Raw genomic sequence first — 13,676 nt, forward strand, 5'->3', positions numbered from 1 at the left:
ACTTGCGCAAAAATGCTGCTAGCTCACTTTATCTGTCGAACGTTTCACTAAGCATCTCGCGATGTTTCGTGTTGTTTTGTATGTGTTGCTGACGTGTTTTGTTCTAGTTACGTCTAACAAAGAAGAATACGAGACTTACACCAATCCTACACCGATTGTTTTGTGGCATGGTATTTATGATACCGCTCGATCAAAAGAAAATATGGAAAGTATAATTCGATATATAAGAGCTGAAATACCAGATGCCCACATCCATTCTTTGGTGATCGGTTCGTGTCCTTTTACGGAAAAGATGAATTCGCTGTTTATGGATGTGAACAAACAAGTAAATCTAGCTTGCAGGATGATCCTCGATGACAAGAAATTAGAAAATGGCTACCACGGCTTAGGGATCTCGCAGGGAGGGCAGTTTTTGAGAGCAGTAGCACAAAGATGTCCTCACCCTCCTATGTTTAACCTAATAACCATAGGATCACAACACCAAGGATATTATGGTGTAGGGCAAATCAAGAATCATGATATGGCGTTATACCTTGCAAAACACATCTCATACTTGGTTATCATTCGGAGCAACACTGTAGTTGCGCAAAACTGGCACGACCCGATTAACTACGAGACTTACGCCAAGAAGAACACGTTTATCGCAGACATTAACAATGAAAAGAAGAAAAAGAAGGAGGAGTACAAGACGCATCTACTGCGGCTTAAAAACTTGGTGCTTTTCAAGTTTACACGTGATGAAAGAGTGGTTCCACCAGACTCTTCTTGGTTTGGATTTTACACTAATGGGCAAGATAAGGAGATAACATAAATGAGAGAATCGCAACATAAAGAGGACTGGATGGGGCTGAAAGAGTTAGATGAAAAAGGAAGACATCTTGAGTTTACGAGTAGGTGGTTTAAACAAAAAATAGTGACAAAATCGTTGGCTCCGACATATTCACACCGAACGGACGTCGGGCGGAGACGTGGCACGGACGAAGCACAGACGTGGCAGTGACGTGGCGTGTTGAATGCACACCGAAGTGGCGGTGAAGGGACGGTACAGTGTCGAGACAACCTGTATGTTGACTAGACGCTTTGGTTTTTGCTTATTTCTATTAATGTCAATGGTGTTAGTTAATTTCTGTCAACTTAATTAGTACAAACAAGGGAATTGTTCTCCTTCCTCACAAAATTTGATATTAGATTCAATGCCGTCTCGCATAGTGAAGAAACAACTCACAATCTACACACGAAAACAACTCTACACAAGAAGGTTGGTAAGTAAAAGCACGCTATACACAAGAAGGTTGGTAAGTACAGTACAATATTTGCAGTCCGAACACCGGGCGCGCTACGGACATGCCACTTCCGATACGCCACGAGGGTCGCCGAAGCGGCCGCCCTCCCCAGATGTCCGTTCCTCGCGTCCCCATGTAAACAAATTGGTCAATGCACACACAAGTGAAGTGGCACTTTTTCATAATATTTATGAAATAAGCTAGGCGCCCACCGGGCAACTCAGCGGGTGACGCGGCGCGGCGCGGCACGGCGCGACGCGGAGAAAAACTTCCGTCCGCTTCTCCAGGGTTCGCGCCCACCAAGCAACTCTAGTGGAAGCGCGGGGCAGCGCGGAGAATTATTCTTTTGGAGGGGATGCACAGTGCACTTCGATTCGGACCCGAACACTCCCGAAGGGCTCGCGATACTTTCCGAAAACACCCGAATGAGCGGCAGACGAGGGGCAGACGCCGTTTCCGTGCCTCTACCCCGCGCCCACCAGGCAACTCAACGGAGGCGCGGCAACACGAGAGGAAGAAATTCTCCACCGAATTCTCACTGCCGGATTCGAGAAGAAGTTTTTTTTCCGCGCCGCGTTGCGCCACCCGCTGGGTTGCTAGGTGGGCGTCAGTCCATAAGATAACATGGCACGGATACGTGGCAACTTTTTTCCACGGCGTCGCGCCGCGCCGCGCCGCGCCGCGTCACCCGCTGAGTTGCCCGGTGGGCGCCTAGCTTTAGTTGTGTATTTTGAGGTTGCTGTACTCTTGACAGCTTGATTTAAATTCCTAACGCGATTTAATATTAACAATATGAAACCAGCGAACTTTTGATAGCTAAAACCATTCACATTTCAAGCTGTTTATGAAATCAATTTTTTAACAATATACCAGCTAAATGTTTTTACATATGAAATTAAATATCACTAAAAACCAGTCTCTATCGATGATTGTTTGAAACAAAATTTGTTTAGAAAATATCTGGTTAGATTTAGGAATGCATGGATGAAACAGTTCAGGCTACTTCAATCAATAATTCCAATCAAGAGAAGTGTATACAGATGACCAAGCAAACCATAACACAAACATGTTTACCTTCAATGAGACAGGGGCCAAATATACAGTTTTTAATTTGGATATTTTATACTAAGAAATTGACAAAACTTTTGAGAATTATAAACTAAAGTAAAGAAAATTGCCTTGTATAGAGGTGTTAGCTGGTTTATACCATTTTGTTATTTCTCTTATAATGGACAAAAAATCGTACAACACGAAGATATATATTACAAAAGGAATAATGAATTGGTTTATTAGAGAATATTTTAAAAAGAAAAGAAAATACAATAGATGTCTCCAAATGCTCTGAGTTTGATCCGAGATAAATCTGAAAATTGTAATTCGTTCACTTTATCTGATCTGTTCAGTTAACTGTTCAACAAATTTTGGAATGTTTGTTATACATAATGTATGTAATGTTGTATTTCTAAAATAAATAAATGACTTCTTGATCAGCATGGTACGTGTTATTAAATTTACAGAAAGTAAATAAAAGAACAATCACCGAAATCGATCACCACTTACCATTTTTTGTAATTATATTTACCGTTTTGTGAGTAACAGTATAGTAGTAAATATATGTTTTAAGTGTTATAAGACGTGCCTTTTATTTACTTTCCGTAAAATTAATAAATTGAAATACTCGTAAATTGATTAATTGAGTTGATACACACGACACCATTCTCAAAGTTGTTTAAATAATTTGAATAAGGTATGTTACTTACAGATTAACGTGTTTAAAGGGTTAATCGGCTTATTTCACATAAAGCCTTTTTTTTGTAAAATGACATACACTTTGTATTCACAAGAAGAAGTAAATTATTCAATGTTCATATACTTGCTTGTCACTGATAGCATTTCAACTCTGGGGGTTCTCCTCTTCTTCTTTCTTCCAGTAGGTCGGAGTCAACCATGGTGTCACTACGTTATCTATAAACCATTCTCTCGAAAACCGAAGATGCACATTATCAGTTTCAAGTAGGTGAAGTCTTCCTTTTTCGTCCAACTCTTTCAAACCTATCCAGTCCTCTTTGTAAAGTTGCGATTCTCTCATTTGTGTTATCTCCTTATCTTGTCCATTAGTGTAAAACCCAAACCAAGAAGAGTCTGGTGGAACCACTCTTTCATCACGTGTAAACTTGAAAAGCACCAAGTTTTTAAATCGCAGTAGATGCGTCTTGTACTCCTCCTTCTTTTTCTTCTTCTCATTGTTAATGTCTGCGATAAACGTGTTCTTCTTGGCGTAAGTCTTGTAGTCAATCGGGTCGTGCCAGTTTTGCGCAACTACAGTGTTGCTCCGAATGATACCCCAGTATGAGATGTGTTTTGCAAGGTATAACGCCATATCATGATACTTGATTTGCCCTACACCATAATATCCTTGGTGTTGTGATCCTAAGGTTATTAGGTTAAACATAGGAGGGTGAGGACATCTTTGTGCTACTGCTCTCAAAAACTGCCCTCCCTGCGAGATTCCCAAGCCGTGGTAGCCATTTTCTAATTTCTTGTCATCGAGGATCATCCTGCAAGCTAGCTTTACTTGTTTGTTCACATCCATAAACAGCGAATTCATCTTTTCCGTAAAAGGACACGAACCGATCACCAAAGAATGGATGTGGGCATCTGGTATTTCCGCTCTTATATATCGAATAATACTTTCCATGTTTTCTTTTGATCGAGCGGTATCATAAATACCATGCCACAAAACAATAGGTGTAGGATTGGTGTAAGTCTCGTATTCTTCTCTGTTAGACGTAACTAGAACAAAACACGTCAGCAACACATACAAAACAACACGAAACATCGCGAAATGCTTAGTGAAACGTTCGACAGATAAAGTGAGCTAGCAGCATTTTTGCGCAAGTGTTTCATACACAAGTGTGTCATTAATCATCGTACTCGTAATGTTAGTCTAAACCATCCAAACATTTGATAAAAAAACCGTTGTAAGTTTGAATAAAATATATTCAGCTGTTATTGAGTTTTTGTGTTAGAAAGTTTGCATTGAAGTTGATCCCAAAGAGCTTCGCTTCGCTCCGCTCAATAATACAATATAACAAATTAAACAGTTACTAAAAAGCATTAAATAATATTTTTTTGTAAAAAACCTACTTCAAACGCTCTAAAAAGAACAAAATAATTTTAATAAAGTAAACTTTTGTAATAGTCAAGCTCACGTATTTCAAGTCGGCGCGGCTGTCACTGCAAATATAAATAAATTAAAGGATAGGGAGTGTATTTTGAAAATCAATGAAACATAGCTGGATAACATAAATATATAAAAAACATATTCACTGTTTTTTTTTATTATAAGAAGTATGTACTTGCATTTTATGTTTACTTCAGAATAAATAGATTATGAAACTAACACGCAAAAATTTCTTTATGAAAATAAAATACCCGCCGCAGCAAACCTGCAGACTAAATGAATTTCTATTAACCTGGCTGGATTTCTACTAAAATATACCCTGAAAATTGTCAGATTTATATCCTATTTAAATAAAATTAATTTTAATGAGTACCTAGGCTTGCTGCTAAAGGGAGGGTATTGAGGTGTGTTTTTATTTCAAATGTTGATAGCTTAGTATAAAATAAACAAAATTGCCAAATTTGATAAAAATACATCCATACACAAGTAAGTGTGCATCAGTTTTTTATTCGCCATAAGAATAACATAAGAATTTTAAATTTAAAGATGTTTAATTATCTCCGTAATCGTTAGGCATATAACAACGCTTGAATATACTAAATTACTTCTTTTTTTAAGCTCTACAAAATGGTCTGAAAAGAAATGGTGAAATTTGTGTTTTAAGGGTCAAAAATGGGAAAAACCAATTTTTACCCCATAAAACCCCCAATTAACCCCCTTTCCCAAAGTCCGATCATGCTGGTTCGCGAACTAGTTCAAATAATCGTAGGTTTACACCATTAGTCCTACATATAAAACTCAACAGTAACCATCTATTACAATAATTACAACAAACAAGATTTTAGACTTTCATTAAAATTATCTTTGCTAAATCTTGCTTATAAAAAATTTATTGGCTTTCTTTTTGTAACTCCATTTTACTTTTGAAAGAAAACTTTAATTCATTATACTTATAGAAGGTAGTCCAATAGTTTCTTTGATTTGTATCCTAGACATAAATTAATATAAATATCGGCTGACAGTCCAGTGACTAATGTGACATTTACTTCCGTTAATTAAGCTGTACTCCTTTTCATAACAATAATTCCCTTTTCTGTCGTTTTCCTTGCTTTTGATTAAAACTTGTTTTTGGTTCAAGTTATAATAAAGGTATTAAAAAACAACTTAAAGGCACTTTAAAAACAAATATCTACCATCCATACCAGTGATAAATATGCTATTATCTAAGGTTTCATATTCTTCCGGGGACCTGTATGCAAGTTTCTTTGGTTGCCTTATATGTGTATAAGCTGGGTATAGATGAAAATGCAAAATTGAGCTATCCATCGTTTACTAACATAAAATGTGTAGAAGAAGGCATCATCAAATGTCAACTTTTGCACTTCCCCCTAAATAAAAAAAACTGTCTTTCCTTCGTCTGTTTTTGGATAGTACAATGTCTAAAGTTTGTATATATATTTCTTGCACAGTTAAGTGGCTCTATTTATTCAATCAGGACCACTGCACTAGAGCTTTATGCAACTTGGTTTTTACCCACACATATCTTTGTTGTGACAAAACACACGGGTAAAAGCAAATATATATGTTAACACTCAGGGAAATTGTCAAAATACAGCGCTGACAAAAGGAGCGAATCGTCAAAATATGATTTACTGGCAAAACAGCATTACTGCTGAATAAAGAATTGATCCTTTTGGTCCTTGGCCAAATTGATTCAGTTAAAGTGTAATACTTCCTTTGAAAGAATAAAACATATTCAAGGTGTGCTATACTTGATTAACAACGCTTTTTAAGAGAACTTTCATTGATTAGCTAATGTTAATATTGCTTTGCCCTCAAGACTATGAGTGTTATAGGTAAGTAAGGAAGGGGCCAGCCGGTTCAGTTGAACTGCACTGGTAGAATTTAGTAAAAACCAGAACACCGCCCATCTATTTAAAAGATCTAGGCTACATAGAAGGAAAGAGATAAGAGGGAATAAGTCAAACAATTATTACTGCAACTAGTTATACAAATAACTAAATCACACGTATTGGTATTTCTTGACATAATTTTTTTTTATTTCCATTGTCATAAAAACCTTTAAAATATGTTTTTTATAAACTTATTTTTATAACAAACCTTTTTTTATTTTAAACTGGTATTTTTATTTCAAACCACAAAACAGCCACAACGTTAGCTGGTCAGACGTTATCACAGTTTTCAATCAAGCCGTCAATCCCCAAAGAATCGGATTTATTTGCCCACCAAAAACAAATTCACACGACCTTCAGTTTCATTTAATTGAAAAATAACAACGTATTCCAACCTTGTATTTTTTTCTCGGATTAAATTTATTTTACAGTTGATTTTTCATTTATTACTATTTTTGTTTTATGTTCGTGGTTGTTGTAAATGGTAAGATCTAATTAAAACCTAAGTTTTACAGATATTAAAAAAAAAAATTATTTTTGAGACGCTAATTTCATTCTTTATGTTTATTTTATTAGCGTATTATTATTTTTCTCAGAAATAATTTATATAAATATATTACTGTGACGTTTGTCCATAACGGGTGTAACTGTGGTTTTTTGGTGCTGTAAATAAAACAAAAAAAACTCTTTTAAGGAAAAATAGCATTCCTCAAACATAAAGCGTGCAATAAACACTATATTTTATACTATTCCATCGTAAACTAAAGTACTCAATTCATATAAAATATTACATTTTTTTATTTTATTACTTTGTTTAATTATTTATAATTGGCAATATAGTTTTAGTTGTGTAGCACAACCATGCATAATAGCTGCCTTGAGGTTAATGGCCCACATATGTAAGCTTTTCAAACAACTATTAACTTTTACGAGTAGAAACTTTTCACGGTGATAAAACTTCGAAGAAAATTTTGTTTTGCGTTCGTAAATTATTACAGCTTCGCATAACAGATCCAAGTAAGTTTACATTAACCACCTACTAAGTGTCACTAAATAACACTTTAGAAATGTGAAAGATATATTTTTAATATGTTGCTGCTTTGTATTTTAGATGGAGTGATTTAAATGAATTGAAAACCCATGTTGGAAGTTTTAACAAGACTAATGTTTTTGTTAAATTAGCAAGTGTGTTACGCAGCTTATGAATACAAAACTAGGTTTATAAAATATATTTTTTGTTGTACAATACATAATTTGTAATATTTTATACACAAAAGAAAGATATTTTTTATAAAAAAAAAATATATAAAAGAATTATAAAAAAATATCTTTCTTTTGTGTATAAAATATTACAAATGATGTATTGTACAACAAAAAATATATTTTATAAACCTAGTTTTGTATAAGCGAAGAAGTGTAAAATTTTAAGAGGATATCAACTCATTAATCAATGAATAAGATGCATTTAGGGTGTACAAAGTTCTAACACAGTCCTGCATCTTTACTTTAATTAATATTTCATTATTTGAGTGAGAAGGTGACATTTTCAGTGTCTTATGGATTTAACAACATTGATACCGTCGAAAATATATTCTTTGAATGGAAAAAGTACGACCCCAAAAATCGTGAGTAAAAGGACAGATATCTAGAACTATACAGAATCTGAACAAGTAAAAGTATTAATAAAATTTACTTTGGCCTAACAGATTGACCTGAGTTAACGTCTGGTACAAGGTGCAACTCATAGTGGGTACCAAATATCTCCTAACTTAACATAAAATACCAAAATTAGCAGTTTAAAATAAAATGATACACAATCTTATACTTTTCTATGTCTTCCTCAGACAGGAAAGGTTTCACGTTTCTAGGTTGCCAAGCAGACTATTCAACTGTAATTTATTACTTTAACTTTATTTTTTATCGCATACGAATGCTGAAGTTTATACAAATAATAGTTAAGACGCCGGGGCCAGAGTTGTCTCTTTAGATTGAATGAAATATGGTTGTGATTATTAAGATGAGCATTGAATAATGGTTTTGTATGCACTTTTGAATGCATATTTTACTGTGAAAACCATCAGTTTTTTGTAAAAAAAAAAAAAAACTATCTGGCTAGGAATATAAATCTTTTGCTGAAATGCGTGTTTTTAGTGTTAACTTACCTGCAACTACTGTACTTGAATTTTTATCTTCTATCAAGGTGTTTCAATACTTATCTCATACTAAATTAATACAGACCACTACAAAATAGTCTGTTAAATATATCTTAATAAAGTAGGAAGCCAAAACATAATATACATACAAATTAAGTGGTAAGTGGTTTTATACCCTTTACGATCCTAACCGATTTGAAACTAACATCACTAAATTACATTATAGAGAAGTTTAAGGTGATGATGAAAAGGTAAATTTTTTATCACAAATAAGATAATCACAAACTACAAAATTAGTCATTAGTTTTGCATCTATTTCCTAGTATTTTAAAAAAGGGAATTCAACGGGTGAAACAGAAACACAAATATGTATTGGCCCAGACTCTATCAATTTTATCAGTACAAACACCAATCTCTTCTCTGAATCGCATTCATTTGCACGCAAAAATCAAATTCACACCAATCTTCAGTTCCAAAAATAACAACCTATTAGATATTCGAGTGCTAGTAGGATTTGTTTGACAACAAACGAAAATATAATTGTGCTTTAGACATAGATGGTAATTTATTCATCTTTATATTTATGATACTTTCTGAGAAAGGTGTATTAAAAGTAGTGTTTCTTTTGAGTAAAATATTAAAATTTTTACTGTGAACGTATTATTTAAACACTTTGTTCGCGAGTTGTTCAAATTTTTTGTCTGTAGCGTTTGTGATTGTTAATCTATTCTATATCATATTAGTTGTATGCGTATGGATCAATTATGATATTTTTAACAAATCCAGTTTAAAGGTACGCCAGGAATTCCTCCTGTGTGATTTAGATAGTAATTATATTTTCCCAATTAGATAATTGTTGCTTGGGATTATTTTTGCAATATTTTTATGAAAAATGCTATAAAAATCCATAAATACTTTTTAATTTAAATAAATTCATTCCGTTAACTAAATTGATTAGTTCAAATATAAATCAAAATGTGTCTAGGAAAAGCTGTGTGAGACTTGAAGGGAAAAGAATTTATCGCTACAATACAATCACTGAACTAGATACTGGAATGTGAATGGTTTCACGATGTTATTTGGTAAAAGCCATCGTTACCTGGACCAGATGTCTTGTGTACTAATCGACCGAATCCCCTACTCTGGAAACCCTACAACCCTGGATCACCAACAAAACACTAAATCCTCTCTCAGGTAAAGTCAAGCTAAGCTTCATAACTGCAGAAGTAGAACAGGAAAAGGCTGGGCTGGCACCGCAAGTAATTCTCTTTAGTCACGCTTTACTGAATACCCCACTTGACAGAGTAATAAATAATTTTGAAAAAAATTGAATATGTCATCTGAAAAGTTTCAAGAATTTGTAATTTAATTTTTTATAAAAATGGTTGTGTTTGTACAACAATAATAAGCCAATAAAAAAATTATTCAACCTAACAGTTATACGAATAGGTTGCAGAACATTATTTTATACTGAACAGTATAACCTAATGTAATCGTTACAATATTACTAGTTTAAAGATCCACTATTATGTTTTATTTTATTTTTTTTTACATGTCATAAGGAGATTATTGATAATCACAAATGGAACTCTAACTTTGAATCTGGCATTAATTTATTTTTTTTAAGCAGGGATAAATAATGGGCTCAGAAATTTTCCAATTGAAGGAAGCTATTGTCCTCTGGCGGAAGTGAGTGTCGTAACTACACAGGACTTCAATCAGCTGATATTCGTATCAGGGACGTTCATAGAGAGTAAGAGTGTTAAAAGTCCCTTACACTCTAATTTACAGATTCAACTTTCTAGGGTAAAAAGTAGGCAGAAACTTTTACCATGCATCTAAAATAAGGTTAAAATAAAAAGGAAAAGTGGAAGAAAAATATCTTCTTTTAAATAAATAATCGAAATAATCGTTTTATTTCGTGTAAATAAATGAAACTAATTTTAATGCGATTTGTAGTATCACAGCATATATTAACCTCTTTTAATAGTATAACTTTAAGCCTTATAGCCAGTCTAGAAATCTATGGATTAGTTATGAATAAATGAGTCAATGTCAGTGAGGGCTTTTGATTTTTACATGCTATTCTATTGTAAAATATCAGATATTTTATATATTTTTAAATTAGTAACTAACGTAAAAGTTGAAATGAAGATTTTCAAATCCTTCCTTAATTTTTCACTTTTCTATTCTAGTGAAACCAACTAGTACATCACTTAATAAACCAAGTTCTCAATCGAAAACCTAGTGACATGCCATACTTTTCAAAAGTTTATTTTTTACAAATTACCATCAATTAATGGAGTAGAGCCCCTTTAATCTCAAAATTTCTTACTATTTCTTATTACTTTTGTCAAGTAAATGCCTGATTGAATGCAAGTATACAACGTAATCTTAGGAATATGAACCACGTCGACTCTTACCATCACCGCTATTGAGTCTCATGTAATCAATCTTTGTTGGCTGACTAATGAGTTGCTGAGGATGGTACCGTTTGTATATGCTGCACTGACAGAAGAGAATGATGATTAAAAGAGGATAGCATTACTGACAAAAGTACTTGTAAACATTGATTCAAACGTTAATTTCGTCTTTTTTGAATGACTTTCAAATTAAAGCTTAAAACTTACAGTTCAAACAAAATACATGGGATACACTTGTTATATCCTTTCTTGTGAAGTTTGCATACAGAGTGTTTCGTATGAAAGTAAAGTTAATTTAGGAATAGGTTTAATTAATCAATCTAAAACAAAAATCAAGAATATTTGTTTTCAAAACAGCATCTTTAGCAAGATATCCGTTGTTATGTTTTGATGTTTAAGTAATTTAAATAAATAGATTATTTACATCTTAAACACTAATAAAGATATATTAAAGATATTGCCACGATTGGAATTGTGACCGGGGGCGTAACCGGGATCGATTTAAAATAAGAAGAATACTTTAGTGAGAGGTAAAAGAATGTTTAATCACTATTCAAATAAAATTGATGGACAATATGATAAAGATAATAATAAAGACAATAATAAAAATGGATGATAAAATAATTACAGGCTCCTTTTATTCAAGTAGGCCTAAGCAAATGAAATTTATATAAAACTCTAATAATTATAATTCTTTTTGACACGTTATTATATTCAAACAGGAATTTAATAGTAACTATATTTATTCACACAAATTATAAATGAAATCAATTATTATAAAAATGATTACGATTAACATCAATCAATCACTGACTTTAAAAAGTTAAGTTAGCCTGGACAATCACAAAAATTATAAAGTTAAATATTAATAAAGTAATCGCCTTACCAAAAACCCGGAGACCGGCGAAGTGTCCCCGTGAGATTCCTGGGGCCAAGTCTTCCTTTCGGTCAACTCCGACCTCAGTCTCTCCAAAGTACAATTGCTAAGTCTACGGTTTTTGTGGGTCGGTCGATTGAGCAAGCTACGTGTCATCAAGAATTCTGTCTACTAAATGCCAATGTTCTGACACTGGTATATGCATTGTGAAATCCATTTACCAGGTCTTTTACTTTTGAAATATAATCCCAAAATTTAGAAAATAATTTTTGGTGACTACCCGTCACATCTCCCCTGCCTAGTTAGACATGGTCCCCATGTCCAATAAAAGGAACCTGCGTATATGACAATTTTCATATAATAAGTAAAACGTGCTAATGATGGTTTTACATCGGTAAAGAATAAATAAAATATACAATGTTTTTAGAAGTAATAATCGATTAAGTGAGAGTTCATTCTACAATAAAATGAAATATTGTATTACAATGTTATTCAATTATTAATATTTAACTTTATAATTTTTGTGTTATGTTTTATTCGTTGGTGTCCAGATGGAGGTCGTTTTGATTTTTGTAACTTAAATGATGAAAAATTAATAATTTTATACAAAGATGTCAAGAACTTTCTTATTTAACTTATTTAGTCATATATCAAACAAGGATACTGATTAATAATTATCTGCTAAATAACGATTTTTAGTTGCACTGGTCAGACAAACGCCAAGCTCTTGGTTGGGTGTCTTTTCCATTAAAAATCCATATTTTTCAGTTAGCGTATTTATTAATATTTATTTTCTCATCACAATGTTGCTTGACTGACGATTTTAAATGCTAAATTATTTTTTTTTAATTTATATACCAAATGCAATAACGATATCTTACATAGGTTTAAGATGCAAATTAAAAAAAGGCAGATATCTTAGTTCTGTTGGTCTTTGCAAAGCTTAATTGTTTTTATTTTTGGTTTTATTTAGACTTATAAAACCTATTCCAAAGTGTTTTTCACTTTCTTATTGCACACCCTGTATACAGTAGCATCTGCATTGCAGTCACAAAACCATATCGTATACATTCTTCAAACAGGGTTTTTTCTTTTATTCGTAAAAATGTGTATTCATTTTTAATGGATGAAAACTTCAACTCATGAGTAGATTTGCCATAAATCGAAGCCAATGCTATTGTTTATGATTTGTTTAATTCTGCAATGACTTTTATACATCGGAGGATATTCTGTTCGAAATTAAAATTTTACTGTTTTCCTGGACGTTAAGGTGGATATGATCATGTCTATAAAATCCAAAGCGGTGTTTATCAATACAATCTACATCTTATTGAGGAGAAGTTACCAACGGCGTTCCTCAAGATTTGGTACTTGGTTTACTGCTTTGCATTTGCATTAGTTTTCTAGTACTATTTCAACTACAAAACGTTTTATTAATATACTGACTTTAAGTAACCAATTTCAGAGCCAGTCCTTTGAATAACACTGTAAATTTAATGAACCACAATACTTGTTGAACTTTCCTACTTGTTACTTTTTTTGCATAACTTTGTTGAAATGTCAGTAAAAAACAGACTGGATCTTAATCCTATTAAATCGGAGCCATTGATTATGCCTATCGTAACTTTATTTCGTTTCATTTTTCCTACCTGAAATTAAGAATCCATAGATGGATTCTTAATTTCAGATAGGAAAAATGTAGACATTTGTAACGTTTATAGCCTACCATATATAACAATTTTCAAAATAACAATTGTAAATACATTGTTATACACACATTTTCTATTGCATATCCCTTCTTATGTGCTTTGCTTGTATTTTATTCTATAACACAGCGAATGTA

General features: G+C 32.9%; 2 protein-coding genes across 2 annotated transcripts; one reads left to right on the plus strand and one right to left on the minus strand.

Annotated features, from left to right (window-relative positions):
* Positions 1-343: 343 nt before the first annotated feature.
* Positions 344-811, plus strand: LOC129000618 (palmitoyl-protein thioesterase 1-like). Its single transcript, XM_054427580.1, has one exon. It carries the CDS (start codon positions 344-346, stop codon positions 809-811), a length of 468 nt encoding a protein of 155 aa, XP_054283555.1.
* Positions 812-3,177: 2,366 nt separating this feature from the next.
* LOC129000620 (palmitoyl-protein thioesterase 1-like) lies at positions 3,178-3,891 on the minus strand. The gene has a single exon (XM_054427581.1). The coding sequence runs from the start codon at positions 3,889-3,891 to the stop codon at positions 3,178-3,180; it is 714 nt and encodes a 237-aa protein (XP_054283556.1).
* Between the last annotated feature and the right edge of the window lie 9,785 nt (positions 3,892-13,676).

The sequence above is a fragment of the Macrosteles quadrilineatus genome, unplaced genomic scaffold (genome assembly GCF_028750875.1).
Source record: "Macrosteles quadrilineatus isolate MER2022 unplaced genomic scaffold, UCM_ALF_1.0 Scaffold_8__2_contigs__length_117827958, whole genome shotgun sequence".
In the NCBI taxonomy this organism is placed as follows: Eukaryota; Metazoa; Arthropoda; class Insecta; order Hemiptera; family Cicadellidae; genus Macrosteles; species Macrosteles quadrilineatus.